Here is a 27,010-nt window from a genome sequence, read left to right on the forward strand (position 1 = left end):
TCAGGAGCCGTTCAGTCCAGCTGTAGAGAGAGAAGGGCAAGGGGGGAGCATCAGAGAGAGAGGGGGGAGACCCCCATAGCCCCCCCTTCTTAGTCCGCCCATCCCTCCCCTCCACCCCCCCCCCCACAAGCACCCACCTTGAGGAAGCCGATGTCCTTGGCATACTGGCGGAAGCACTGGCGACACATGTTGAGGCCGTACTTGCGGATCAGGCCGTGGCGGTTGGAGCACACTCGGCTGCACGGAGGGGGGAGAGAGGAAGGAGAGAGAGGCTGCACGTCAGTCAGGGGCGCCAAGGGGGGGAGGAGAGGCCTCAGGTGGCAGGGGGTGTCCCTCTGTCAGGACACTCTGTGTCACACAGTGGCCGAGAGAGAGAGAGAGAGAGAGAGAGAGAGAGATGCACTGTGGCTAACAGCCGCTGATGGACCTCTGCTCCATATTTTTATCCAATCCCCTCTTGAAGCTGTCTATGTTTGTGGCCGCCACCACCTCCTGTGGCAGTGAATTCCACACGTTAATCACCCTTTGGGTGAAGAATGACTTCCTTTTATCCGTTCTAACCCGACTGCTCAGCGATTTCAGCGAAAGTGTTCCAAACCTTTAATCATTCTAGTTGCCCTTTTCTGCACTTTTTCCAATGCTCTAATATCCTTTTTGAGGTGCGGTGACCAAAATTGCACACAGTATTCCAAATGAAACCTCACTATCGATTTATACAGGGGCATTATGATACTGGCTGATTTGTTTTCAATTCCCTTCCTAATAATTCCCAGCATGGCGTTGGCCTTTTTTATTGCAAATGCACACTATCTTGACATTTTCAGTGAATTATCTACCACGACCCCAAGATCTCTCTCTTGGTCAGTCTCTGCCAGTTCACCCCCCATCAACTTGTATTTGCAGCTAGGATTCTTGGCCCCAATGTACATTACTTTGCACTTGGCCACATTAAACCTCATCTGCCACGTTAACGCCCACTCACCCAGTCTCAACAGATCCCTTTGGTTGTGCCAGTCTTTTGGGGCAACTCCCTATTTATACAAACGGCGAAATCAATAACATTATGGTCACTGCTCCCAAGCAGTGCAATCACTTTTACATCTCTCACCAAGTCTTGGGCATTACTTAGGACCAAATTCAGGATCTCCCCACCCCTGGTAGGTTCTGTGACCATCTGCTCCACAGCACAGTCATTGAGAGCATCTAGAAACTCAGTTTCTTTCTCCTGACGAGAACACATATTGACCCAATCAATCTGTGGGTATTTCTTTGTATCACTCCCATGGGATCCAGGAAACTGGGCAGAGGAGGCTCTGGCTCTTTCCTTCCTTCTCCAGGGAATCCAGAGAGGGAGGAGCCTCAGCCAATAGAAGGAAGAGAGGCTTGGTTCAGCAGCCCTGCTGTGCAATTGAGAGAGCCTCGCAAAGCAAGCTCTGCCTCCCCCCTTCCTCCCCAAAGGAGGAGCCTCAGCCAATGGAGAAAACAGAGGCTTTGCTCTGTAGCTCCTGTGCAATTGAGCAAGCCTTGCAAAGCAAGCTGTGATGCAGAAGGAAGCGAGAGAGAGGGAGAAGGAAGCAGATGGCAGCCAGTTGCTCGGGGGCCTGCATGTTTCACACCCCTGATTTAAATGCAATTAAATATATTTGAACGAAAGCAAGGAAGAGAGAGAGAGGCCGCGCGGCAGTCACGTGGGAGGGCCGAGGGGCTCACCCACCAGGAGCGGGACCCCTGCCCGAACTTCCGCGGGTGGCTCCAGTAGAGCTGCTGGTGTCCCATCGTGGCTCAGGCGGCAGCGCGGTCCGACGGGAAAGGGAGGAAAGGAAGTGCGCAGTCGCAGATGAAGGCCGGGGAGGGAGAGGAGGGCGCGGCTGGGCGGTGACGTCACCGTACTCCCAGGGCAAGGCGTGCGCGTGCGCGGCGGCGCTCCCTCGAGCTGGGCTGGGAGGAGAGAGGGCGCCGGAGTGGGCGTGGCCTGTCCGCGACGTCACCCGTTCTCTGCTCTAAGGCGGCCGCGCTCTTTGTAGCCAGGGGAGGAGAGAGCTGGGGGTGGGTTTGGCTGTGATTGACATACCCGTTGCCTGGGTTAAGGCGGGGCTGTCCCTAGCCGGGCTGGGAGGGAGGGAGGAAATGGGCGTGGCCGTGGCGGTGACGTCACCCTCTGCCTGGGCTAAGGCGGCCGCGCGGTGGCGCTCTTTCTAGCAAGGCTGGGGGCGTGTCCGGGGCGGTGACGCTACCTCTGCCTGGACTAAGGCGGCCGCGCGGTGGCGCTCTTTCTAGCAGGGCTGGGGGCGGGTCCGGAGCGGTGACGTCACCCTCTGCCTGGGCTAAGGCGGCCGCGCGGTGGCGCTCTTTCTAGCAGGGCTGGGGGCGGGTCCGGAGCGGTGACGTCACCCTCTGCCTGGGCTAAGGCGGCCGCGCGGTGGCGCTCTTTCTAGCAAGGCTGGGGGCGTGTCCGGGGCGGTGACGCTACCTCTGCCTGGACTAAGGCGGCCGCGCGGTGGCGCTCTTTCTAGCAGGGCTGGGGGCGTGTCCGGGGCGGTGACGCTACCTCTGCCTGAGCTAAGGCGGCCGCGCGGTGGCGCTCTTTCTAGCAGGGCTGGGGGCGTGTCCGGGGCGGTGACGCTACCTCTGCCTGAGCTAAGGCGGCCGCGCGGTGGCGCTCTTTCTAGCAGGGCTGGGGGCGTGTCCGGGGCGGTGACGCTACCTCTGCCTGGACTAAGGCGGCCGCGCGGTGGCGCTCTTTCTAGCAAGGCTGGAGGCGTGTCCGGGGCGGTGACGCTACCTCTGCCTGAGCTAAGGCGGCCGCGCGGTGGCGCTCTTTCTAGCAAGGCTGGGGGCGTGTCCGGGGCGGTGACGCTACCTCTGCCTGGACTAAGGCGGCCGCGCGGTGGCGCTCTTTCTAGCAAGGCTGGGGGCGTGTCCGGAGCGGTGACGTCACCCTCTGCCTGGACTAAGGCGGCCGCGCGGTGGCGCTCTTTCTAGCAAGGCTGGGGGCGTGTCCGGGGCGGTAACGCCAACCTCTGCCTGGGCTAAGGCGGCCGCGCGGTGGCGCTCTTTCTAACAAGACTGGTGGCGGGGCTGGGGGCGTGTCCGGGGCGGCGACGTCACCCTCTGCCTGGGCTAAGGCGGCCGCGCGGTGGCGCTCTTTCTAGCAGGGCTGGGGGCGTGTCCGGAGCGGTGACGTCACCCTCTGCCTGGACTAAGGCGGCCGCGCGGTGGCGCTCTTTCTAGCAGGGCTGGGGGCGTGTCCGGGGCGGTGACGCTACCTCTGCCTGGACTAAGGCGGCCGCGCGGTGGCGCTCTTTCTAGCAAGGCTGGGGGCGTGTCCGGGGCGGTGACGCTACCTCTGCCTGGACTAAGGCGGCCGCGCGGTGGCGCTCTTTCTAGCAAGGCTGGGGGCGTGTCCGGGGCGGTGACGCTACCTCTGCCTGGACTAAGGCGGCCGCGCGGTGGCGCTCTTTCTAGCAGGGCTGGGGGCGTGTCCGGAGCGGTGACGTCACCCTCTGCCTGGAGTAAGGCGGCCGCGCGGTGGCGCTCTTTCTAGCAAGGCTGGGGGCGTGTCCGGGGCGGTGACGCCAACCTCTGCCTGGGCTAAGGCGGCCGCGCGGTGGCGCTCTTTCTAACAAGACTGGGGGCGGGGCTGGGGGCGTGTCCGGGGCGGCGACGTCACCCTCTGCCTGGGCTAAGGCGGCCGCGCGGTGGCGCTCTTTCTAACAAGACTGGGGGCGGGGCTGGGGGCGTGTCCGGGGCGGCGACGTCACCCTCTGCCTGGGCTAAGGCGGCCGCGCGGTGGCGCTCTTTCTAACAAGACTGGGGGCGGGGCTGGGGGCGTGTCCGGGGCGGCGACGTCACCCTCTGCCTGGGCTAAGGCGGCCGCGCGGTGGCGCTCTTTCTAACAAGACTGGGGGCGGGGCTGGGGGCGTGTCCGGGGCGGCGACGTCACCCTCTGCCTGGGCTAAGGCGGCCGCGCGGTGGCGCTCTTTCTAACAAGACTGGGGGCGGGGCTGGGGGCGTGTCCGGGGCGGCGACGTCACCCTCTGCCTGGGCTAAGGCGGCCGCGCGGTGGCGCTCTTTCTAGCATGGCTGTGGGCGGAGCTGTGGGCGTGTCCGGGCGGTGACGTCACCCTCTGCCGGGCTAAGGGGCGTGCAGCGGCGGAGTGGAGGCAGCCGGGCGCGGTGGCGCGCGCCTGTAATCCCGGCTGCCGGGGAGGCTGAGGCCGGCGGATCGCGTGAGCTCAGGAGTTCTGGGCTGCAGCGGGCTATGCCGATCGGGTGTCCGCACTAAGTTCGGCATCAATATGGCGAGCCGCGGGGAGCCGCGGCCCACCAGGTTGCCCAAGGAGGGGTGAACCGGCCCAGGTCGGAGACGGAGCAGGTCAAAACTCCCGTGCCGATCAGTAGTGGGATCGCGCCTGTGAATAGCCCCTGCCGCGTAGCCTGGGCAAGACAGCGAGACACGGACTCTCCTTTTGCCGCTGGCGAGGCGAGGCAAGCCGGACTCAGCGCACCACCCCCTCCCGCCCCCCCCCCCGAATCTGATTGCTAATTTATTTTAATTAATTAAGTTTTAAATTATGCGCCCCCTCCCACTCTTTCAGCGGCGAGCCTTGCTATTCCGAACCTTCCAGCCCCCCAAAAAGAGGGCCTGTGCGTCGTTCTCTAATGCGCCCAAAGAACCCCCCCCCCCAGGAGAAAGCGAGAGGGGCGTCTGGTGCCCCCCCAGGCCCGTTTCCTCTGCTCCAGATTGCCTGCTGCAAACGCCGCTCGCCCCCATAGCCGGGCTCGCCTCTCGGCCGCCTCCTCCTGGGGGAAGCGCGCAATTGCCGCCCGCGGCGCCTGCACTCCCGCCGGCCGCCAGCAGGGGCCAGGCGAGAGGCGGCGGCGAGACCTGCGGCATGCCCGGGCCGGGGGAGGAGGGGCCGCCTGCAGCAGCGGCGCGTGTCCGATTCGAGCCCTCTGGTCTGGTCCCGAGTCCACCTGCTCAAAAGGGATCTGCCGCGCGGTTCTCAAGCACAAAGGCTTGTGCTGCCTTAGGATTGGTCGGTGATCAATGAGGGAAGCAGATTCTTGTTCTCCAGAGCAAAAGATCCCAGGCGGTGAGACCAAAAAGCAGAACCGGATCTACATGTTTTTTGAGGGGGGGGGGGTTAAAAAATGATGCCCCCTTTTGTGCCATTCTGTCTTTTGGCCCCATACGATACAATGGACTCCATATCCAATTTGGTGCCCCTCCACCGTTGGCGCCCGGGGCGAGCATCCCCCTCTGCCCCCACCCTAGATCCGGCCCTGCCAAAAAGCCAGGAGTTGAGATGCAGCCAAACCTGCCAGCTCTTTTGTTCAGCCTGCTTAGAATCTAGGGTTGCCAAGTCCCATGCAAGAAATATCTGGGGGCTTTGGGGGTGGAGCCAGGAGAAAAGGGGTGGAGTCAGGATCAAGATTGTGACAAGCGTATTTGAACTCCTAAGGGAGTTTTGGCTATTACATTTAAAGGAACTGCACGCCTTTTAAATGCCTTCCCTCCGTTGGATAGGGGCACCTTCTTTTGGGGGGCTCATAGAATTGGACCCCCTGGTCCAATGCTTTTGAAACTTGGAGAATATTTTGAGGAGAGTCACCAGATTATATGCTCCAAATTTGGTTCCTCTACCTCAAAAAACAGCCCCCCCCCCCGAGCCCCAGATACCCGCAGATCAATTCTCCACTATGGGAATCACTCTCCATAGGGAATAATGTAGTACCCAGCAGACATTTCCCTCCCCTCCCCCCGCTTTCTGATGACCCTGCAGCAGGGGAGGGCTCCAAACCGGGGGGATCCCCTGCCCCCACCTGGGGATTGCCAGCCCTATAAGAATCCAACAGTACCTTTACCGGTCCTGGAGTCAAACCCTAGTAAGCTTAGAGGGGACACGTTTAAGCAAATGATTGGACCCGTTAGAGCTGTGAAATTGTCACCTGCTTTCTGCTAGTGCATTGCACGCAATTGCACCTCGGAAGATGAAAATGCAAATAAAATGCTTTCCTTCGAACTTCCTTCCTTGTGGCTAGAATGAGAAGCCAGGACAAGAGCAGTGTCCCCCCCTAAGCTGAGTGAACGTGAGCTGGCTCACAGACTTTTAGCCTCCAGCTCACACCTTTTTGTCGTAGCTCAGGAAGGAGGACCCCCAGAGCACACTGATTTATGGAGGGGCTGAGAACGTTCATGCCAGGAGCTCACAACTTTCATGCCAGCGGCTCACAAAACAGAATTTTTGCTCACAAGGTTCTGCAGCTTAGAGGGAACATTAGACAGGAGTACCTCTACTTTGGGGCATACAAGCTATTGGCTGTTGAAAGTTAATGTCCAAAGCTCTGAGCCTATGCAGAGATTAGTGCTTGTGCCAAAGTCCTGTGGGAGAGTCCTTTCAAAGGCCCAATGAAAAATAAACTGCATTCTCCAGTATAATCATAGAATCATAGAGTTGGAAGGGAACTCTAGGGTCATCTAGTCCAACCCCCTGCACAATGCAATACAAAGGAGCTTAAAATTAGGCCAAGAGGAGCAAATGAGTGACATGGCCCCTGGGCCGCAAGAACAATTTGGGGTAACAAACAGGGAAAACATCCAGAATCGACAAGCCAGTGACCTCCTCAGGTGTCTGGGCTTGGCTACATGTAAATAACCCCTGCGGCTGTGAAGGCTTGGCAAGTGAACAGAATTTATACTTTTCTGAATACAATCACTGCAATTCTAAGACGAATCAAGATTTATCATAAAAAGCTTCATATGATTTGCTGCCCCATATAAACACACACACACGGTTTCTTTGTTCTGTGTTACACTGCCTAGCCTGGGCAAGACAGTGAGACACAGCTCTCCTTTCTCTTGGGGGACACACATATGTGGACGGGGGGGAGGGGTGCGATGTTGGGGAAGCACTATGGGGGGGGAGCCTACATTTCAGGCAAGTCACTCTCCCCTCTCCTTACCACCTATGTCAGGGGTGGACAAACTTGCTTAATGTAAGAACCACATAAACAGATGTTTGAGAGTTGCAAAACATGAACATCAGATGTTTGAGAGTGGAAGGAAAATAGATTTGGGGAGAGAGGTAGAAAGAAAGCAACTTTAATTTTAAATGCATTCTCCAAGCTGCTGCTGCCTTGGAGAAGTGATTTAAAGAGAAATGCCTTCCCAAAGTTGGCCAACAGGGTTGGTGTGGGCTTTGAGAGCCACACAATATGTGTGAAAGAGTCACATGTGGCTCCCGAGCCACAGTTTGGCCATCCCTGACCTGTATCTTGCTGGCCGGTTTCTACAGACCCTCCTTGCACCTGACATTTCTCGAAAGCTTCTGTTACAATAAAATGTGTTAAAGGTGCTACTGGACTCTACTATTTTGCAGCAACAGCCTAACACCACTAACTCCTCTGCATCTACCTTACAGGGTTGCTGTGAAGATAAAACGAAGCATAAGAGAACAATGTTAAGATTTTTTAGGGTCTCCGTTGATGAGAAATGCAGGACAGAAATTAATAAAACGAAATAAAGGCCAACCAAAAGCAGCTTCAGGAGGGGTAGCCTTGTTGGCCTGAAGCGACGTTTGAGTCCACGGGGCACCCTGAAGCTACACAAAGTTTCATTCTGGGTATATGTTTTTCTGCGCATGCACGCTTCTTCAGATGCATACAGATGTGTGTACATCAGAGACAGACATGAATCTGAAAAAGTGCGCATGCATACAAAAGCTTAGACACAGAAATGAAACTTTGCGGCTCTCAGACTTTGCACCTTAAAACACCGTTGAAGCTTTAAAGCGCTCCCGCGCTCTCGGGCCAGCCAATGGCTGCTTTCCATTTCGACCGGAAGTCCGGCCCCTAAGCCTCTCTAGGGTTGTGGTTTGGGAGGGGGGCTTCCTCTACCTAAGGACCTGGCGGAGGAGGCCGTAGGGCGTTTATGCCATTTGCCGATGCCTTCCTCTTCTCGACCCCACCAATTCCATGAAGGGCCTGGGAAGGCGGGAAGTAGCCGAACCGTCTCCCGTCTCCTCAGAGACAGCGGGACTGCGCGGAGGGAGGTGAGATTGGAGCCCGTAGCTCAGGCAGTTTGCGAGACAGCCCCTCGGCGCGCAAGCGCAGATGTGAGGGCGGGAGGAGGCCCGGCTGCGCGCGCAGGAGGCGGGAAGCGGCGGCGGTGGCGGCGGGCTGAGGGGAGGGATGCGGCTGCCGTGCGAGGTGTCGGTGGTGAGCCGGATGCTGCCTTCGGCGGGGCTGCGGGGGCCGGGCCGAGCCGCTAGGGCGCTGCTGTCGCTCGGGAGGCCGCCCGGAGGAGGAGGAGGCGGCGGCGTTTGGCTCCTGGTCAGCACCGCCCGCGACCGCCCCGGCAACAAGTACCAGGTGAGGGAGGGGCAGCCCTGAGCCCCCCCCCCCCCATAGTCCCTCTAAGACGGGGGGCAACTTGCCTGGCGTCAGAGCCGCATAGAATAAACGGCAGATGAGGAAGGGAATCAAATAGATGGGGGAGGGGGGAGGTGGAAAGAAAGCAACTTTAGCTTTAAATGCATTCTCTCCTCCCTACCCCCAATAGTTCCTCTAAGCCAGGGGGGGCAAACTGCTTAATGTCAGAGCCATATAGAATAAACGTCAGATGTTTGAGAGAAGGAAGGAAATCAAATAGATGGGGAAGAGAGGTGGAAAGAAAGCAACTTTAGCTTTAAATGCATTCTCTCCTCCCCCCCCCAAAAAAAATAGTCCCTCTAAGCCAGCGGGGGCAAACTGCTTCATGTCAGAGCCGCATAGAATAAACGTCAGATTTTTGAGAGCCGCAAGACTGGAAGGAAATCAAGTTGATGAGGGAGGGAGAGGTGGGAAGAAAGCAACTTTAGCTTTAAATGCATTCTTCCTCCCCCATAGTCCCTCCAAACCAGGGGTGTTCAAACTTGCTTAATGTGAGAGCCTATGAAATAAACATTGGATGTTTGAGAGCTGCAATACAGGAAGGAAATCAAATATATGGGGGAGAGGTGGAAAGAAAGCAACTTTAGCTTTAAAATGCATTCTCCAAGCTGCTAGCTGGCTTGGCTTGGAGAAGTGGTTAAAAGAAATAAATAAGAACATAAGAGAAGCCCTGTTGGATCAGGCTAATGGCCCATCCAGTCCAACACTGTGTTACACAGTGGCGAAAATATATATATGTATGTGTGTGTGTATATATATATATATACATACACACTGTGGCTAATAGCAACTGATGCCTTCTCCAAGCTGGCTGATGGGGTGTTGGGGGCTTTGAGAGCCACACGTGTGTGAAAGAGCCCCAGTTTGGCCACTCCTGCTCTAAACAGTGCAGCTACCGTTGGCCATGCTGGCTGGGGCTGATGGGAGTTGTAGGCAAAAAAAACATCTGGAGCGCTACCGTTGGCCACCCCTGGCTTAGAGGGAACATTGCTCCCGAGTCACAGATTTCTTCTTTCAAACATCCCCCCCACACACACACACACACAAAAACTCCTCCTCTCTTCTGAGGATTAACTGCCCCACCCACCAATAGCCGGCGAAGGAGAAATGAGCGGTTCAAGGCAGGCTAATGTAGGCTGAAGGGGGGATATGGGCAAATATTGGAGGTTCCCTCCCGCTTTGAGTTTCGGGCTTCATCGGCTTAGGGGAAATGCACCCGCTGCTTCTTCCCAGACCTGCTCGGAGATACCGACAACACGATAAACTTTCAAATTATTATTTTGCAATGAATTGCGAAAGCAAGTAGCATCACAGTGAAGGAGACTGGAGAAACATATGGAACAGAGGTCCATTAGTGGTGGCTCTTAGCCACAAGATCCGGATGGGACACTGTCTGGGGCAGTGATGCTCTGTCTTCTTGGTGCTTGGGGGGCAGCAGTGGGAGGGCTTCTGGAGTTTTGGCCTTGCCGGTGGACCTCCTGGTCGCCCCTGAGTTTTAGCCACTGTGCGGCCGTTCACACAGCGTGTTGAGTCTGTGTTAAACTGACCCGGTTCTGTTCCAAATATCTTTGTTATCGATCAGACTGCCATACCGCAATTCGGAACTCCGCAGTGAAACCGTCTTCTGCCGTCCACACGACGGCACCATGCAGTTCTTTTTTTTTTCTTCCGCTATTATGTGCATAGGTTAAAACATGCGGTTCTGCACATATCGCTAAGTAGTAAAAAAAAAAAAAATGGCGACTGTAAACCGGATGTCTGAGGCTCCTTTTGCTCCAGGACAGCCTACAGACATCCGGAAGTTGGTTGAGAACTATCCAGACGGAGAAACGACGAGGTGAAACCGGAGAACTCAAAAAACACCACAGAGGAGCAGGTAACGAAATACTTCGGTTCCGAGAAGGATTGGGGGAGGGCTGCTACGATTTAATACCGGGAGGCAGATGTTGCTGTCTGATCAGCCATTTTTATTCCGGTATGAAACAGCAGCGACAACTGATTATACTGTGCGTCTGAACAGGGCCTGTGAGTGTTGGACTGGATGGACCTTCGGTTTAATCCAAAATGGTTTCTCACGCTCTTTATTCTTGGACTTTTGGGGGGGGCAGCTGTGGGAGGTCTTCTGGAGCTCTGGCCACCCTGGTGGGCCTCCTGATGGTACCTGGGTTTTGACCACTATTGGCCTGAGCCAACAGGGCTTCTCATGTTCTAATGTGACGCAGAGTGTTGGACTGGATGGGCCATTGGCCTGATCCAACATGGCTTCTCTTATGTTCTTATGTGACACAGAGTGTTGGACTGGATGGGCCATTGGCCTGCTCCAATATGGCTTCTCTTATGTTCTTATGTGACACAGAGTGTTGGACTGGATGGCTTCTCTTATGTGACACAGAGTGAGGGCTGGATGGGCCATTGGCCTGATCCAACATGGCTTCTCTTATGTTCTTATGTGACACAGAGTGTTGGACTGGATGGGCCACTGGCCTGATCCAATATGGCTTCTCTTATGTTCTTATGTGACACAGAGTGTTGGACTGGATGGGCCACTGGCCTGATCCAACATGGCTTCTCTTATGTTCTTCTGTGACACAGAGTGTTGGACTGGATGAGCCATTGGCCTGATCCAACAGGGCTTCTCTGATGTTCTTATGTGACACAGAGTGTTGGACTGGATGGGCCATTGGCCTGATCCAGCCTGGCTTCTCTTATGTTCTAATGTGACACAGAGTGTTGGACTGGATGGGCCATTGGCCTGATCCAACATGGCTTCTCTTATGTTCTTATGTGACACAGAGTGTTGGACTGGATGGACCACTGGCCTGATCCAACATGGCTTCTCTTATGTGACACAGAGTGTTGGACTGGATGGGCCATTGGCCTGATCCAACATGGCTTCTCTTATGTGACACAGAGTGTTGGACTGGATGGGCCATTGGCCTGATCCAACATGGCTTTTCTTGTGTTTCCTTCCATATGTCTCTGAGTACCAGTTATGCCTGTCTGTCTTTGCCCAAAGCCAAGGCCTTTTCCATCTGGGCTCCAGCTCTGTGGAATGGGTGGAGATCTTTACAAGGAGCTATAGGATGACGCCAGCTCATTTTTTGAGGGGATTTGAACTGACAGACATCTTTTAGGCGTAGGAGAGATTTGGGAGTTTGTCACTCTTGTTTTTTCTGCATTTTTTTAAAAAAAACTTATTGTAAGCTGCCTTGAACCACAAGGAGAGGTGAGATATAAATGTTTTAACGAACAAAATGAGCACAAACAAGCCAGCATGTTTTTAATGTTGTTTTATTAGTAAGTCTAATGCGTAAGTATATTTCATAAAGTCCAATAGCTTTTAGCTGAACTAAAAAGGATACTTGTAAAACAGTTTTTAGGCTAGAGGTAGATCGCAAAGTGGCTTCAAAAGATGGAACACTTTAGGGGGAGGTGTTTGTGAGTTTCCTGCATTGCGCAGGGAGTTGGACTAGATGACCCTGGAGGTCCCTTCCAACTCTAGGATTCACTGCATTCTATGACCATTAGAGCAGTTCCTCAGTGGAACAGGCTTCCTCCTTGGGAGGTGGTGGGCTCTCCTTCCTTGGAGATTTTTCAACAGAGGCTAGATGGCCACCTGACAGCAATGAAGATCCTGTGAATTTAGGGGGAGGGGGTTGTGAGTGTCCTGCATTGCGCAGGGGATTGGACTAGATGACCCTGGAGGTCCCTTCCAACTCTAGGATTGTATGACTGTTAGAGTGGTTCCTCAGTGGAACAGGCTTCCTTGGGAGGTGGTGAGCTCTCCTTCCTTGGAGGTTTTTCAACAAAGACTAGATGGCCATCTGACAGGAATGAGAATCCTGTTGATTGAGGGGGAAGTGTTTGTGAGTTTCCTGCATTGCGCAGGGAGTTGGACTAGATGACCCTGGAGGTCCCTTTCAACTCTAGGATTCTAGGAAAATGAAATGTTTTGCAATGCTGTTTTGGTGTTCCGTTAGAGTGGTTTTGCATGAATGACTCACCCCTTGTTCCAGAAAGGAGTAGCTTCACAGGGCAAGGAAGAGAGACTCCTGGGTTTGCATACGCCCACACACAGACAGACCTTTCTTATGTGGATTCTCTTGGAGCATCAGAGTGCTCTGTGGTTTCAAAATTTAAAAAATCAGCAGTATTTAGGATGGAGCATTCCCAGCCGCTGAACTAAGTGGGGCTGGCTGGAATAAGTCCTCTTGTGATTAATGGAACCCCTCAGTTGACCCTGGCTTCATCCGTACTTTCACTGGCATCTCTCTCTGTGTGTTCCGCCAGAGCTCTGTCTCTTCAGCAGAAGTTGGCTCCAATTTCCCTGGACTGTTCCTCAGGCGTAGAGAAAGGGAGACCTACAGGGAAACTGGCAACCGGGCCTGAGTGCGAGGGAAGGTTGTTCTTGAGCCTTGCAGGCTGCTCTGTGCCTCAAGCCTCTAGGACAGGGTTTTTCAAACTCCCCTCCCCCCATGGCCCGGTTATTTTTAAACTTCTCCTTCATGGCCCACTAAAATTCGGGAGTGGAGCCAGGAGACTTTGGGGGTGGAACCAGGAGACAGGAAAGCCTGTCTCTTCTATAGAGGTCTCCAATGAAAACGGAGCTCAGGCTTTGCAGCCTGTGTCAGTCTTCAAGGCTGGCTTTTATCTGCACAACACAGAGATGTTGGGGGATGGAAGGAAAGAAAACGGAGCTCAGGCTTTGCAGCCTGTGTCAGTCTTCAAGCCTAGCTGTTATCTGCACAACACAGAGACGCTGGGGGATGGAAGGAAAGAAAACAGAGCTCAGGCTTTGCAGCCTGTGTCAGTGTTCAAGTCTAGCTTTTCTCTGCACAACACAGAGACGTTGGGGGATGGAAGAAAAGAAAACGGAGCTCAGGCTTTGCAGTCTGTGTCGGTCTTCAAGCCTAGCTTTTCTCTGCACAGCACAAACGTTTGGGGGATGGAAGGAAGGAAAACGAAGCTCAGGCTTTGCAGTCTGTGTCAGTCTTCAAGGCTAGCTTTTCTCTGCACAACACAGACGTTTGGGGGATGGAAGGAAGGAAAACGGAGCTCAGGCTTTGCAGTCTGTGTCAGTCTTCAAGGCTAGTTTTTCTCTGCACATCAGAGAGGCGGGAAAGGGAGCAGAGCAGAGCTCATACTTTGCTGGGGACAGGGCTAGCTTTGGCTTTTCTTGTGACCTGGTATTGAGGCTTCCGTGGCCCTGTACCGGGTTGCAACCCTGCAAATGGGAAACGCTGCTCTAGGAGCATGATACTTCATATTCTAGGAGCATGATACTTCATATTCAGCTGAAGCAAGGGCTCAGACGACTAGAGAGACGGTGGAGGCATACTCGGGACGAAGCGACGAGAACATCCTATAGAACGCTTATGAGGTCTTATGAGATGGCAGTCAAGGCTGCAAAGAAAGAATACTTCGCAGCCAAGATTGCATCTGCAAAATCGCGCCCAGCACAATTGTTTAGAGTAATTGGAGATCTTATAACATTGCCACAAGGCAAACCAAATATTAGGGAATTAGAAATAGGCTGTGAGGCATTTGCGAAATATTTTGCAGATAAAATCTCGTCGCTCCGCCAAGACCTGCCTATCACATTAGACACAGTAAGTGAAACTGAGGCTCCGCGCCAGTCTTCAGATTTAGTACTGGACCACTTCGACCCACTCAGCCTGGAGGAAGTTGATGGAATTCTCTCTGCTGCTCGCCCAACAACAAGTGATTTGGACCCTTGCCCCTCTTGGCTGATTAAATCCTGCCAGAGGGAGCTTAGATGTCCTCTACGGGACATCATAAATAGATCCCTCCTAGAGGGGCATTTTCCAACGCCTCTGAAAGAGGCTTTGGTCCGCCCCCTCTTGAAAAAACCTACAGCAGACCCGGCCGAATTGGCAAACTACCAACTGGTGTCCAATTTACCATTTTTAGGTAAAATTATCGAGAGGGCAGTGGCGTTGCAGCTACAGAGATTTCTAGATGACGCTTCTGTCTTAGACCCGTGCCAGTCTGGCTTCCGACCGGGCCACGGGACGGAGACGGTCCTGGTCGCCTTGGTGGACGACCTCCAGCGGCAACTGGATCGAGGCGGTGCAGCAATACTGATGTTATTAGATTTGTCGGCTGCATTTGATACAGTCGACCATCGGTTGCTGATCCACCGCCTCGCCGACATAGGGGTTGAGGGGCTGGCCTTACAATGGCTTTCCTCCTTCCTCATGGGTCGGGGACAGAGGGTGGCGATTGGGGGTGAGCGATCCCAGAGGCGCACACTAGACTGTGGGGTGCCCCAGGGAGCAGTTCTCTCCCCGATGTTATTCAACATCTATATGCGCCCCCTCGCCCAGATTGCCCGGAGATTTGGGCTGGGTTGCCATCAATACGCAGATGACACCCAGCTCTATCTTCTAATGGACGGCCGGCCCGCCTCCGCCCCGGGGAACCTGGACCGGGCTTTGCAGGCTGTTGCAACGTGGCTTAGACTGAGTGGGCTGAAGTTAAATCCAGCGAAGACAGAGGTTCTCCATGTGGGTCGTGGCACTCTGGGGAAGGAAATATCTCTCCCGGCCTTTGACGGGGCGCCGCTGAAGATGGCGCAGCGGGTAAAGAGCCTGGGCGTCTTACTGGAGCCTTCATTATCAATGGAGGCCCAGATAACAGCCACTGCCAAATCAGCATTTTTCCACCTGAGGTGGGCGAGGCAGTTGGCCCCTTTCCTAGAGCGTCAGGACCTAGCAATGGTGATCCACGCGATGGTCACCTCAAGACTGGACTACTGTAACGCTCTCTACATGGGGCTGCCTCTGTACCGGACCCGGGAGCTGCAGCTAGTGCAGAACGCGGCGGCCAGGCTGTTACTTGGTCTCCCAAGATGGGAGCATATACGGCCGGGGCTGCGCGGACTGCACTGGCTGCCAATCATATACCAGATCCAGTACAAAGTGCTGGTCATAACCTTTAAAGCCCTATATGGCCAAGGACCGACCTACCTGAGGGACCGTCTCTCCCCATATGAGCCCCAGAGAGCACTGAGGTCAGTGGGGAAAAGCAGACTGAATACCCCTGGGCCAAAAGAAGTCAAACTTCAAAGCACCCGCACTCGGGCCTTTTCCGTTGCGGCCCCACAACTCTGGAACCAACTCCCAGAGGAGGTGCGGGCCCTGCGGAACTTAGACCAGTTCCGCAGGGCCTGCAAGACCGTCGTCTTCAAACAGGCGTTCACCAATAACTGAATTAATGTTTACCGCCAGATTAATAACAGTTACCGCCAGTGTTGATTTAGGAATGTTTTAATTATTGATTGATTTTAATATGAATTTTAATGTGAATTTAATGTTTTTCATACTGTATTGTTTACTTGAAATGCTGTTAGCCGCCCTGAGCCTGCTTCGGCGGGGGAGGGCGGGATATAAATAAAATTTTACATTACATTACATATTCTTAAAAGCCTGGGACAGGAAAAGGGTGTGTGGGTGTGGTGTTGGGGAGGGGCAAGGGGCCGCTGGAACTTGAGGAGCAGGAAATTGCACAACTGGCTGCAATTCACTGGAAGAGCCGCTGCAATTTGCTGGAAGAGCATCCCTGCCCCAGACAGAGAGTTCCAACAATACGCTGTGGCGAATAGCCACTGATGGACCTCTGCTCCATATTTTATCTAATCCCCTCTTGAAGCTGTCTATGCTTGTAGCTGCCGCCACCTCCTGTGGCAGTGAATTCCACATGTTAATCCCCCTTTGGGTGAAGAAGGACTTCCTTTTATCCGTTCTCACCCGACTGCTCAGCAATTTCATTGAGTGCCCACGAGTTCTCATATTGTGAGAAAGGGAGAAAAGGACTTCTTTCTCTGCTTTCTCCATCCCATGCATCATCTTGTCAACCTCTATCATGTCACCCTGCAGTCGACGTTTCTCCAAGCGAAAGAGCCCCAAGCGTTTTAACCTCCATAGGGAAAGTGTTCCAAGCCTTTAATCATTCTAGTTGCCCTTTTCTGGACCAGGCAGGAGGTGATGTGAAAGACCTTTCTCTGCCTGAGACCCTGGAGAGCTGCTGCGGGTCTGAGTAGACGAGACGGATGTAGATGGAGAGGAGGTGTGATTCCGTATGGGTTCATCTAGTTGACTAATTAGATCGGGGTTATGGTGCTTGTGAAACGTGTCAGGGCTGTTTTATTAAGCAAAGCTTATTTACTCAAGATGGCAATTTTGTTGTGTTCTTCCTCCTCCACCCCCCGCCCCAATTCCCACTCCAGTTGAAAGAAAATATAGAACAGCTTTTTACCAAGTTTGTGGAAGAAGGAAAAGCCACCATACGGCTGAAGGAACCCGCAGTGGATGTCTGCCTCAGCAAGGTATGAGATGAGAAGATGACGGTGATATTGGATTTATATCCCACCCTCTACTCTGGATCGCAGAGTCTCGGAGCGGCTCACAATCTCCTTTCCCTTTCTCCCCCACAACAGACACCCTGTGAGGTAGATGAAGATATTGGATTTACATCCTGCCCTCCACTCTGAAGAGTCTCGGAGCGGCTCACAATCTCCTTTCCCTTCCTCCCCCACAACAGACACCCTGTGAGGTAGATGAAGATATTGGATTTACATCCTGCCCTCCACTCTGAAGAGTCTCGGAGGGGCTCACAATCTCCTTTCCCTTCCTCCCCCACAACAGACACCCTGTGAGGTAGATGAAGGTATTGGAGTTATATCCCGCCCTCCACTCCACAGAGTCTCAGACCGGCTCACAATCTCCTTTACCTTCCTCCCCCACAACAGACACCCTGTGAGGTGGGTGGGACTGGAGAGGGCTCTCACAGCAGCTGCCCTTTCAAGGACAACTCTGCCAGAGCTATGGCTGACCCAAGGCCATTCCAGCAGCTGCAAGTGGAGGAGTGGGGAATCAAACCCGGTTCTCCCAGATAAGAGAGCTCTGGGTGACCCAAGGCCATTCCAGCAGCTGCAAGTGGAGGAGTGGGGAATCAAACCCGGTTCTCCCAGATAAGAGAGCTCTGGCTGACCCAAGGCCATTCCAGCAGCTGCAAGGGGAGGAGTGGGGAATCAAACCCGGTTCTCCCAGATAAGAGAGCTCTGGCTGACCCAAGGCCATTCCAGCAGCTGCAAGGGGAGGAGTGGGGAATCAAACCCAGTTCTCCCAGATAAGAGAGCTGTGGCTGACCCAAGGCCATTCCAGCAGCTGCAAGGGGAGGAGTGGGGCATCAAACCCAGTTCTCCCAGATAAGAGAGCTGTGGCTGACCCAAGGCCATTCCAGCAGCTGCAAGTGGAGGAGTGGGGAATCAAACCCGCTTCTCCCAGATAAGAGTCCGTGCACCTAACCGCTACACCAAAGGGTGCCTGGCCAGACACTGCTCTTATTTGCCAAGTCAAACACAACCCAAGTTGGAATCTCCGGTCTCTCTGCATAATTTACACAGGATCGGAAGGGGAGGAAGCTCCGGCTTCGCCTTTGATGTTCCAGGACTGGGCAGCCACACTTGCAGTGCAGTTGTGGGAACGCGCTGCCAAGAATGAACTTCATTGAGTGCAATAGAATGTATTTTGGGGAGGGGCTGCGGTTGCACAGTCACGTATCTCCTTCGCACGCAGAAGGTCCCAGGTTCAATCCCTGTCGTCTCGAGTATAAAGAATGAGGCAATAGGTGATGGGAAAGAGACCCTGTCTGAGACCCTGGAGAGCTGTTGCCAGTACTGGCCGTGATGGATCAGTGTTCTGACCAGGCCTTGAACTCAGCAAGAGCTCAGTGGAGCAGAGCTCCTGAACCTTTCTGATGGCCCCCCTTTCCCCCTCCCACCTTGTCCATTGAATAGGAGGTGCAGCTGCATAACAGTCCCTGGATTAGGAGAGCGGGCAGCCAGCCAGACACTGGGGGCTTTGCCATGCCCCCATTAACCCCTGGAGAAGCCCACGCTGCCCTTTCTCTGCTTCTTATGTGATTTTGGGCGACATTGAATAGGAGGTGCAGCTGCATAACAGTCCCTGGATTAGGAGAGCAGCCAGCCAGCCACCAGGGGCTTTGCCACACCCCCAGCAGCCCTCATTAACCCCTTGGGTTGCTTTTGGCTGGGGGGTGGGGAGGTGCATCTGCTAATGAGTTTTGCTAATGAGTTCCACCACCTATTTTTCTACAAAATAACCCCCCGGTTCTGACTCAGTAGAAGGCAGCTTCCGTGTGTGTTTGGCAAATCTCCATTTTGGGAGAGGGACGGTGGCTCAGCAGTAGAGCATCTGCTTGGCACGCACAAGATCCCAGGTGCAATCCCCAACAATCTCTAGCTAAAAGGCAGTAGGTGGAGGGGGGAAATTGACCCTGGAGAGCCATAGCCAATCTAAGTAGATGGTAGTGACGTCGATGGACCAAGGGAATGAGTCAGTGGAAAGCAGATTCACGCAACATATAGACTTGTTGAGGATCGCTGCAGGAAAGCGCGCAAATACCACCCGTTATATAATGATGGATTGTTCTTGTGGAGCTTTCCTTCTGCAGTTTTAAGTTCCTTTTAGGGACGCTGCTGCCGGCTGTTCCCCGGCGTGTTTTGGATGCACCTAAGTTCTGAAGCGGGACGAGAAGCAAGCTCACGCTGTCTCTCATTATGAAATGTTTAAAAAAAGACTTCTGATTTTCAGTTTTGCTTATGGCAGTCTGTAAGCAGTGAACCTGCAACGTCGGATTATTTGCAGAATTTGTGCAGAGAGTGTCTTTCGTGATATATAGTTGGCAGCTGGTCCTGAATCTCTGTTCATATTTTCTTTTTAAAAAATCAATCAAACTTTAGTAAAAAGAATAAATACCAAATATACCTATCTTTCTTCATATGTCAAACACTGGTGGTCAGAGTCCTGTGGGACCTTGACCAGTTCTGCAAGGCCTGGAAGACGATACTGTTTCAGTTAGCTTTTAACTGATATGCTGACCACCACCAAGGTACTAGATCTAAATGGATGCTTCAGATCACTGGATGCCATCTTTAAACTGTATCGAAATCAGCACCAAATTATTTTAAACTGTTAGTTTTAATTTCAACAGAAGTCTAGTGTCCAGATCACGTGATGTGATGGTATCGCTTTGCTCTGCTCCGGTAAGACCTCACCTGGAGTATTGTGTTCAGTTTTGGGCACCACATTTTAAGAAGGATCTAGACAAGCTGGAAGGGGTCCAGAGGAGGGCGACGAAGATGGTGAGGGGTCTGGAGACCCATGAGGAAAGGTTGAAGGAGCTGGGGATGTTTAGCCTGGAGAGGAGGCGGCTGAGAGGTGATATGATCACCATCTTCAAGTCCTTGAAGGGCTGTTCTCTAGAGGATGGGGTTGAATTGTCTTCTGTGGCCCCAGAAGATAGGACCAGAACCAGTGGGTTGAAATTAAAAGATTCCGGCTCAACATTAGGAAGAACTTCCTGACCGTTAGAGCAATTCCTCAGTGGAACAGACTTCCTCAGGAGGTGGTGGGCTCTCCTTCCTTGGAGGTTTTTCAACAGCAGGTTAGATGGCCATCTGACAGCAATGAAGATCCTGTGAATTTAGGGGGAGGTTTTTGTGAGTTCCCTGCACTGTGCAGGGGGGTTGGACTAGATGACCCTGGAGGTCCCTTCCAACTCTATGATTCTAACTTCAAGTGCATTTTCCAAGCTGCTAGCTGGCTTGGAGAAGTGATTTAAAGACAGCAATGAAGATCCTGTGAATTTAGGGGGAGGTGTTTGTGAGTTTCCTGCATTGTGCAGGGGTTGGACTAGATGACTCTAGAGGTCCCTTCCAACTCTAGGATTCTATGACTGTTAGAGCGGTTCCTCAGTGGAACAGGCTTCCTCCTTGGGAGGTGGTGGGCTCTCCTTCCTTGGAGGTTTTTCAACAGAGGCTAGATGGCCATCTGACAGCAATGAAGATCCTGTGAATTTAGGGGGAAGTGTTTGTGAGTTTCCTGCATGGTGCAGGGGGTTGGACTAGATGACCCTGGAGGTCCCGTCCAACTCTGATTCTATGAAGGTTCTTGATGTAAATGTTATTACTGTGTTTTGCTATGTATTGTGAGTCCGCTTCAGTGGGGAGGGCAGGATATAAATCCAATAAATCAGAGTACAATGTACATATCCAAAATCTCAAACCAAATGAACATGATAAATTCTGGTGACCCTATAAATACAGCTGGGCGCACTCATAAAAATACAAAGAGACGAACAAAAAAAGTTAAAAGTAGTCCCCCTGTGCAAGCAGCAGAAGGGCTGAATCAATCTGAACCCAGCTTTCGCCGGGATCGAACTCAGGTCACGAGCAGAGTTTAGGACTGCGGTACTGCAGCTTTTACCAACTTTTTTTTAAAAAAAAGAAAGGGAGAGGGGGGAATAGGAAGGATGAATCTCTGTTCACATGAATATTTGGGTTCCCAGACAGCCTTTTCCGGTGGCATCTGTTGGAACGTCCTTCCTTTTTCTCTTCTCCTGTCTTAGCGGTCGGCGTTTGCTCTTGCCAACTCAGTTTAATGTTGGGGTATCAGTAACCCCCTACCTAATGATGAAGGCCCCGCGGCAGTGCTGGTTGGAAAACGTGCCAGACCAAAGCTTCGTTGCGCTTTCTCTCGCGCACTTAAACAACCTGCCCACCTCCTGACGCTGGGGCAAGTTTATAAAGACAGGGAATCTGCAAGCGCTGACAACCTTTGTGTCCCGTTTCGGATGCAGGCCAACGCCAACCTTTTGAAGACTTTCCTCTCCGCCGTGAAGCTGGCTAACAGCGGAGCCCACGAGGAAGCCCTCCCGCTCTCCGCCTTGGTCCCCCCCAAAGCGTCGGAAGTGGAGAAGCCAAAGACGAGGATGACGATCGCATCGAGGAAGGAGTATCCGCTCACCCACAACTTCCCGTATTCTCTGGAGCACCTCCAAGCCTCCTACTGCAAGCTGGCCCGCGTCGACACGCGCATGCTTTGTCTGAAAAGCCTCCGGAAGCTGGACTTGAGCCACAATTGCATCAAGAAGCTGCCGGCTACCATCGGAGACCTCGTGTGCCTCCAGGAGCTCAACCTGCGCAACAACCACCTGGAGGCCTTCAACGCAGCGCTCTGCGGCTCCACCCTCCGGAAGTCGCTCCAGTCTCTGGACCTCAGCCAGAACAGGATCCGAGCGCTCCCGGCCCAGTTCTGCCAGTTGCAGGAACTGACTCACCTGAGGCTGGACGACAATGAACTGGTCAGGCTGCCGTTCAAGATTGGGCGGCTGAGGCAGCTACGTCTCTTGTCTGCTGCCCGCAACAAGCTCCCATTTTTGCCGGAGGACTTCGCAAAGCTCTCTCTGGAGAACCTGGATTTGTTCGGCAACCCGTTCGAGCAACCCAGACCGCTCGTCCCCGACGTACAGCTCAAAATACCTTTGACTTTGCTCGAGTGTTCGGCGAGAGCGATGGTCGATTTCAGGTAAAAGAGTTATGAAGCTGCCTTCTACTGGATCAGACCCTCCTGGGTCCATCAAAGTCAGTCTTGTCTCCTCAGACTGGCAGCGGCTCTCCAGGGTCTCCAGCTGAGGTTTTTCACACCTATTTGCCTGGACCCTTTTTAGTTGGAGATGCCAGGGATTGAACCTGGGACCTTCTTATCTATCTATCTATCTATCTATCTATCTATCTATCTATCTATCTATCTATCTATCTATCTATCTATCTATCATCTATATCATCTATCTATCATCTATCTATCCCATCATCTATCTATTCATCCATCATCTATCCATCCATCAATCATCTATCATATGAACACCTGAAGCTGCCTTATACTGAATCAGACCCTTGGTCCATCAAAGTCAGTATTGTCTACTCAGACTGGCAGCGGCTCTGCAGGGTCTCAAGCGGAGGTTTTTCACGCCTACTTGCCTGGACCGTTTTTAGTTGGAGATGCCGGGGATTGAACCTGGGACCTTCTGCTTGCCAAGCAGATGCTCTGCCACTGAGCCACCGTCCCTCCCCTGACTGGCAGCGGCTCTCCAGGGTCTCAAGCTGAGGTTTTTCATGCCTACTTGCCTGGAACCTTTTGCGTTAGAGATGTCGGGGATTGAACCTGGGACCTTCTGCTTACCAAGCAGATGCTCCACCGCTGAGCCACCATCCCTCCCCAAGACTTGCATCTCTGACACACACCCCAGTCAATGTCTGAAGCATTAGAAATTAGCAAAATAGATTTTGACTGCGAGGAAGGGACGTATTGAGAAACAAGTGGGTCAGAGGTATGAGTGGGTCTCTCAAAGGGATCAGAGAATGCTGCATTTCCAGCGTTTCAATACAAACCAAGGAACACACAGTTATACAATTTTTTTTGCAGCTTTATACCCCGCCCTTCTCAATCAATCAGAGACTCAGAGCGGCTTACAATTTCCCTATCTTCTTCCCCCACAACAGACACCCTGTGAGGTGGGTGAGGCTGAGAAAGCTCTGACAGAAGCTGCCCTTTCAAGGACAACTGCGATAGCTATGGCTAACCCAAGGCCATTCCAGCAGCTGCAAGTGGAGGAGTGGGGATTCAAACCCGGTTCTCCCAGATAAGAGTCCGCACACTTAACCACTACACCAAACTGGCTCTCCTTGAAATGAAACCAAAAACAAATCAACTGTGCAATGCAATTTACTAATGACTTTGTTATATTAAATTCAAAATGAAAAGCATAGGTATTTCTAAGAAACTACATCCAACAGAATTATACAAGGCACAGTTGGTTCTTGAAGAAGCTGCGTTCGCAATTCATATAGCTTTTTTTTAAGATCCCCCTATATTCAGCACTTTGGCATATGCCAAAAAAGAGTTTTGGTTATGCATTGCTGGCGAAAATTAAAATAATTATTTGGAGAATGCTGAGAAACGACTCCCGAGGAAGCCTCACCCAGTGGAACACTATTAGCCAGTGGAAGTGTTGAGCGACGGTTTCTCTTGGAGCGGTTCATAGAATCATAGAGTTGGAAGGGACCTCCAGGGTCATCTAGTCCAACCCCCTGCACAATGCAGGAAATTCACAAATACCTTCCCCTAAATTCACAGGATCTTCATCGCTGTCAGATGGCCATCTAGCCTCTGTTTAAAAACCTCTAAGGAAGGAGAGCCAGTTTGGTTTAGTGGTTAAGTGTGTGGACTCTTATCTGGGAGAACCGGGTTTGATTCCCCACTCCTGCACTTGCAGCTGCTGGAATGGCCTTGGGTCAGCCAGAGCTCTGGCAGAGGTTGTCCTTGAAAGGGCAGTTGCTGTGAGAGCCCTCTCAGCCCCACCCACCTCACAGGGTGTCTGTTGTGGGGGGAGAAGATATAGGAGATTGTAAGCCGCTCTGAGTCTCTGATTCAGGGAGAAGGGCGGGGTATAAATCTGCAATTCTTCTTCACCTCCCGAGGAGGAAGCCACCACCTCCCACTGAGGAACCGCTCTAACGGTCAGGAAGTTCTCCCTAATTTTGAGCCGGAAACACTTTTGATTTAATTTCAACCCATTGGTTCTGGTCCTACCTTTCGGGGCTACAGAAAACAATTCCACACCGTCCTCTACTTGAAGATGGTGATCCTATCACCTCTCAGCAGCCTCCTCTCCAGGTAAACATGAAGCTTTCCAAAATATTTGTTGGGATTCCACTCACCTTATATATGGAAGGACTCCTGAGCTGCGTTTGAGTCTCTTAAAAACGTTTGAAAATAGTGGGATTTTTAAAGAAAAGTTATATGAATTAGGAGACCTCCTTGGAATACCAGAGGTAGGCGCCGGAGGCAGGCTTATCAGGCCCCTTCTCTGAATGTCCTTCGTGCCCAAGTAGGAGTCACCAGAGGTCACCATGAGTTCTAGGCACGTGCACACACACAATAGCAGAACCCCCAAAAAATTTTTATTAATGTCCGCCTAGGATGGAGGTGGCCAAACTGTGGCTGGGGAACCACATGTGGCTCTTTCACGCATATTGTGTGGCTCTCGAAACCACCCCCCGTCAGCCCATTTGGAAAAGGCATTTCTCTCTTTAAATCACTTAGCCGAGCCAGCTGGTGGCTTGGAGAATGCAGTTAAAGCTGCTTTCTTTCTACCTCTCCCTCCGTCTTCCTTCCTTGTAGCTCTCAAACGTCTGTTTATTCTATGTGACTCTTATTTATTCATTTGATTTATATCCCGCCTTGCTCGCCGAAGCAGGCTCAGGACGGCTCACGGTATAAAATCACAGCAACCAGTTAAAACAAAACATATTATAAAATTGCATTACATATAAAAAACACTCTATAGTTAAACCATCAACATTGATTCGGTGCTAATCTCTTTGGTAACACATATTTCTCCAGCAGCGACGGCATGTCTTCAGCTTCCTACAATATAAACTCCCATGTCAGTTAAAAGCCAGCCAAAGGAGAGTGGTCTTGCAGGCCTTGTGGAATTGGGCAAGGTCCCGCAAGGCCCTCACTTCCTCTGGCAGTTGATTCCACCAATGGGGGGGGGGCCTGCGATCGAGAAGGCCCTGTCTCTTTCGTTAAGCGAGTTTGGCCACCCGTGGACCAGATCTGAGACACAGGTTCAAATGCTACCTCTTCTATCAAAGCTTACTGGAGAGCCAGTTTGGTGTAGTGCTTAAGTGTGCGGGCTCTTATCTGGGAGAACCAGGTTTGATTCCCCACTCCTCCACTTGCACCTGCTGGAATGGCCTTGGGTCAGCCATAGCTCTCTTATCTGGGAGAAACGGGTTGGATTTCCCACTCCTCCACTTGCACCTGCTGGCATGGCCTTGGGTCAGCCATAGCTGACAGGGTGGTTTGCCCTTGCCTTCCCCAGTCATCTACGCTTTCCCTCCAGCAAGCTGGGGACTCATTTGACCGACCTCGGAAGGATGGAAGGCCGAGTCAACCTCGAGCCGGCGACCTGAATCCAGCTTCCGCCGGAATTGAACTCAGGTCGTGAGCAGAGAGTTCAGACTGCAGTACTGCTGCTTTACCACTCTGCACCGCGGGGCTCTTATACATAGCAGTAGGGAATCATTCTTTCACAGGGCTGTCATAAGTCAGAAGCAATTTTCAGGGCGCCTAAACAGCTTCCGCAACCCGCCCACGCTCACTCCCTTTCCCCTGTCTTGTTCCGCAGAATCCCGCATGGCCGCCGCGTCCTCCCTTCTCACCTGTGCGACGACCTGGCCATGTCCAAGAGGTGCCCGTGCGGTCACGCCTGTCTCAGCTGCTTCATTCAGATCACCGTGACCATGAATCTCCACAGCGTGGCACACACCGTGGTTTTGGTGGACAACATGGGCAGCACGGAGGCCCCCGCCCTGCGCTACTTCTGCTCGCTGACTTGCTACTCCCAGTTCCTAGACAGGCACCTGCAAGGCCTCCGGTGACCTTTACGGCACAGGGCTTGGGGTGCTCCATCTAGCCGAGGAGGGCCGGCGCTTCCTTCCGCCTGGTCTCGAAGCGACTGGGAAACACGGCACAGAGTCCGGCCGTTCCCTAACGTTCTACCAACTGCCCCTTTTTCGACCACTCAGAGGAAGGAATAGAATTGTAAGTTTTAAATAACATAGCTGGGGGGTGGGGAGGAGTTGCTAATGCAGTCTTGCGTGCTTTTTGTCTGGGATGATGGGCAACCAGCTGCAGATTCTGCTCCTGAAACCTCGCTCCCTCCCAGCGACTCTGGCTTGAATGGGAACAGCTGGGGCCTCTTTGCCAAGAAACTGCCCTTTTCTCTTTCTGCTGTCTTCCGTAAGATTCGCAAGTGGCTCCCGCGCCCAGTCAGACGGCTGCCGGAAGCGTGCCTTCAGCTGGGGGGGCAGGAAGGGATTCTGCTCTCCTCGAACAGCGGCTTGCACGGAACAGTATTTTTTAATCTTTAAAAGTACGTTTTCTAACTTATTTGTGGCACACGTCAGATCACGAAAGAGGCATCTCCGCTTAAGAAGTCGATCGGGTCTGCCATCGCTACGCCACGCTGGAGCGTTCACGAGCAAGTCAGCGTAACGGTGGCCTGCTCGTCCTGAAGCGTGTTGTCTTGCAGGGATTGAATTCCCGAGTTTGGGAAATGGGGTCTCTGCATGGGGAGGGCTTTTTTCCCTGCTAGCAGATGTTACGCCGGCACGTCACCGACGCACAGCTGTTATTTGTTTAGATGTGATTCTGAAATAAATTGGTTGTATGGAGTCGTTCTGCGTTACTGAACTGCATTACTAAATGCTGATGCAAACAAAGAATCATAAAGTTGGAAGAGACCTCCAGGGTCATCTAGTCCAACCCCCTGCACAATGCAGGAAATTCACAAGTACCTCCCCGCTACACACACACCCAGTGACCCCTGCTCCAAGCCCAGAAGATGGCATAAAAAACACCCAACTTTGCAGGATCCGTGGAGAAAAACTGCCTGACCCCAAAGTAGCAAACAGCATTTCCCTGGGTGGGTAAGAAGGGGCCACAAGAACGAAGCAGTGATGCAGCCCTTCCTGCCCTCCTCGTGATCTGCCTAATTCACAGAATCTGCACTGCTGTCAGGTGGCTCTGTAGCCACCTTATACTGAATCAGAGTCTGGGTTTATCAGGTCAGTACTGCCTAATCAGACTACTGCTTGGTCCTTTCAACTAGAGATGGGTGGGAT

General features: G+C 52.8%; 2 protein-coding genes across 2 annotated transcripts; one reads left to right on the forward strand and one right to left on the reverse strand.

Annotated features, from left to right (window-relative positions):
* On the reverse strand, nt 1-1,994 carry LOC132588919 (small ribosomal subunit protein uS14-like). The gene is made up of 3 exons (XM_060261384.1): nt 1,715-1,994; nt 116-237; nt 1-20 (listed from the first exon to the last, which is right to left on the reverse strand). The coding sequence occupies exons 1-3, from the start codon at nt 1,774-1,776 to the stop codon at nt 1-3; spliced, it is 204 nt and encodes a 67-aa protein (XP_060117367.1). The 5' UTR covers nt 1,777-1,994.
* A 6,178-nt stretch (nt 1,995-8,172) lies between these two features.
* Nucleotides 8,173-26,560, forward strand: LRR1 (leucine rich repeat protein 1). Its single transcript, XM_060262548.1, has 4 exons — nt 8,173-8,373; nt 16,682-16,780; nt 21,118-21,845; nt 25,513-26,560. Exons 1-4 carry the CDS (start codon nt 8,194-8,196, stop codon nt 25,763-25,765), a joined length of 1,260 nt encoding a protein of 419 aa, XP_060118531.1. The 5' UTR covers nt 8,173-8,193; the 3' UTR covers nt 25,766-26,560.
* The last annotated feature ends 450 nt before the right edge of the window (nt 26,561-27,010 follow it).

Source organism: Heteronotia binoei, chromosome 21, assembly GCF_032191835.1.
Source record: "Heteronotia binoei isolate CCM8104 ecotype False Entrance Well chromosome 21, APGP_CSIRO_Hbin_v1, whole genome shotgun sequence".
Lineage (NCBI taxonomy): Eukaryota > Metazoa > Chordata > Lepidosauria > Squamata > Gekkonidae > Heteronotia > Heteronotia binoei.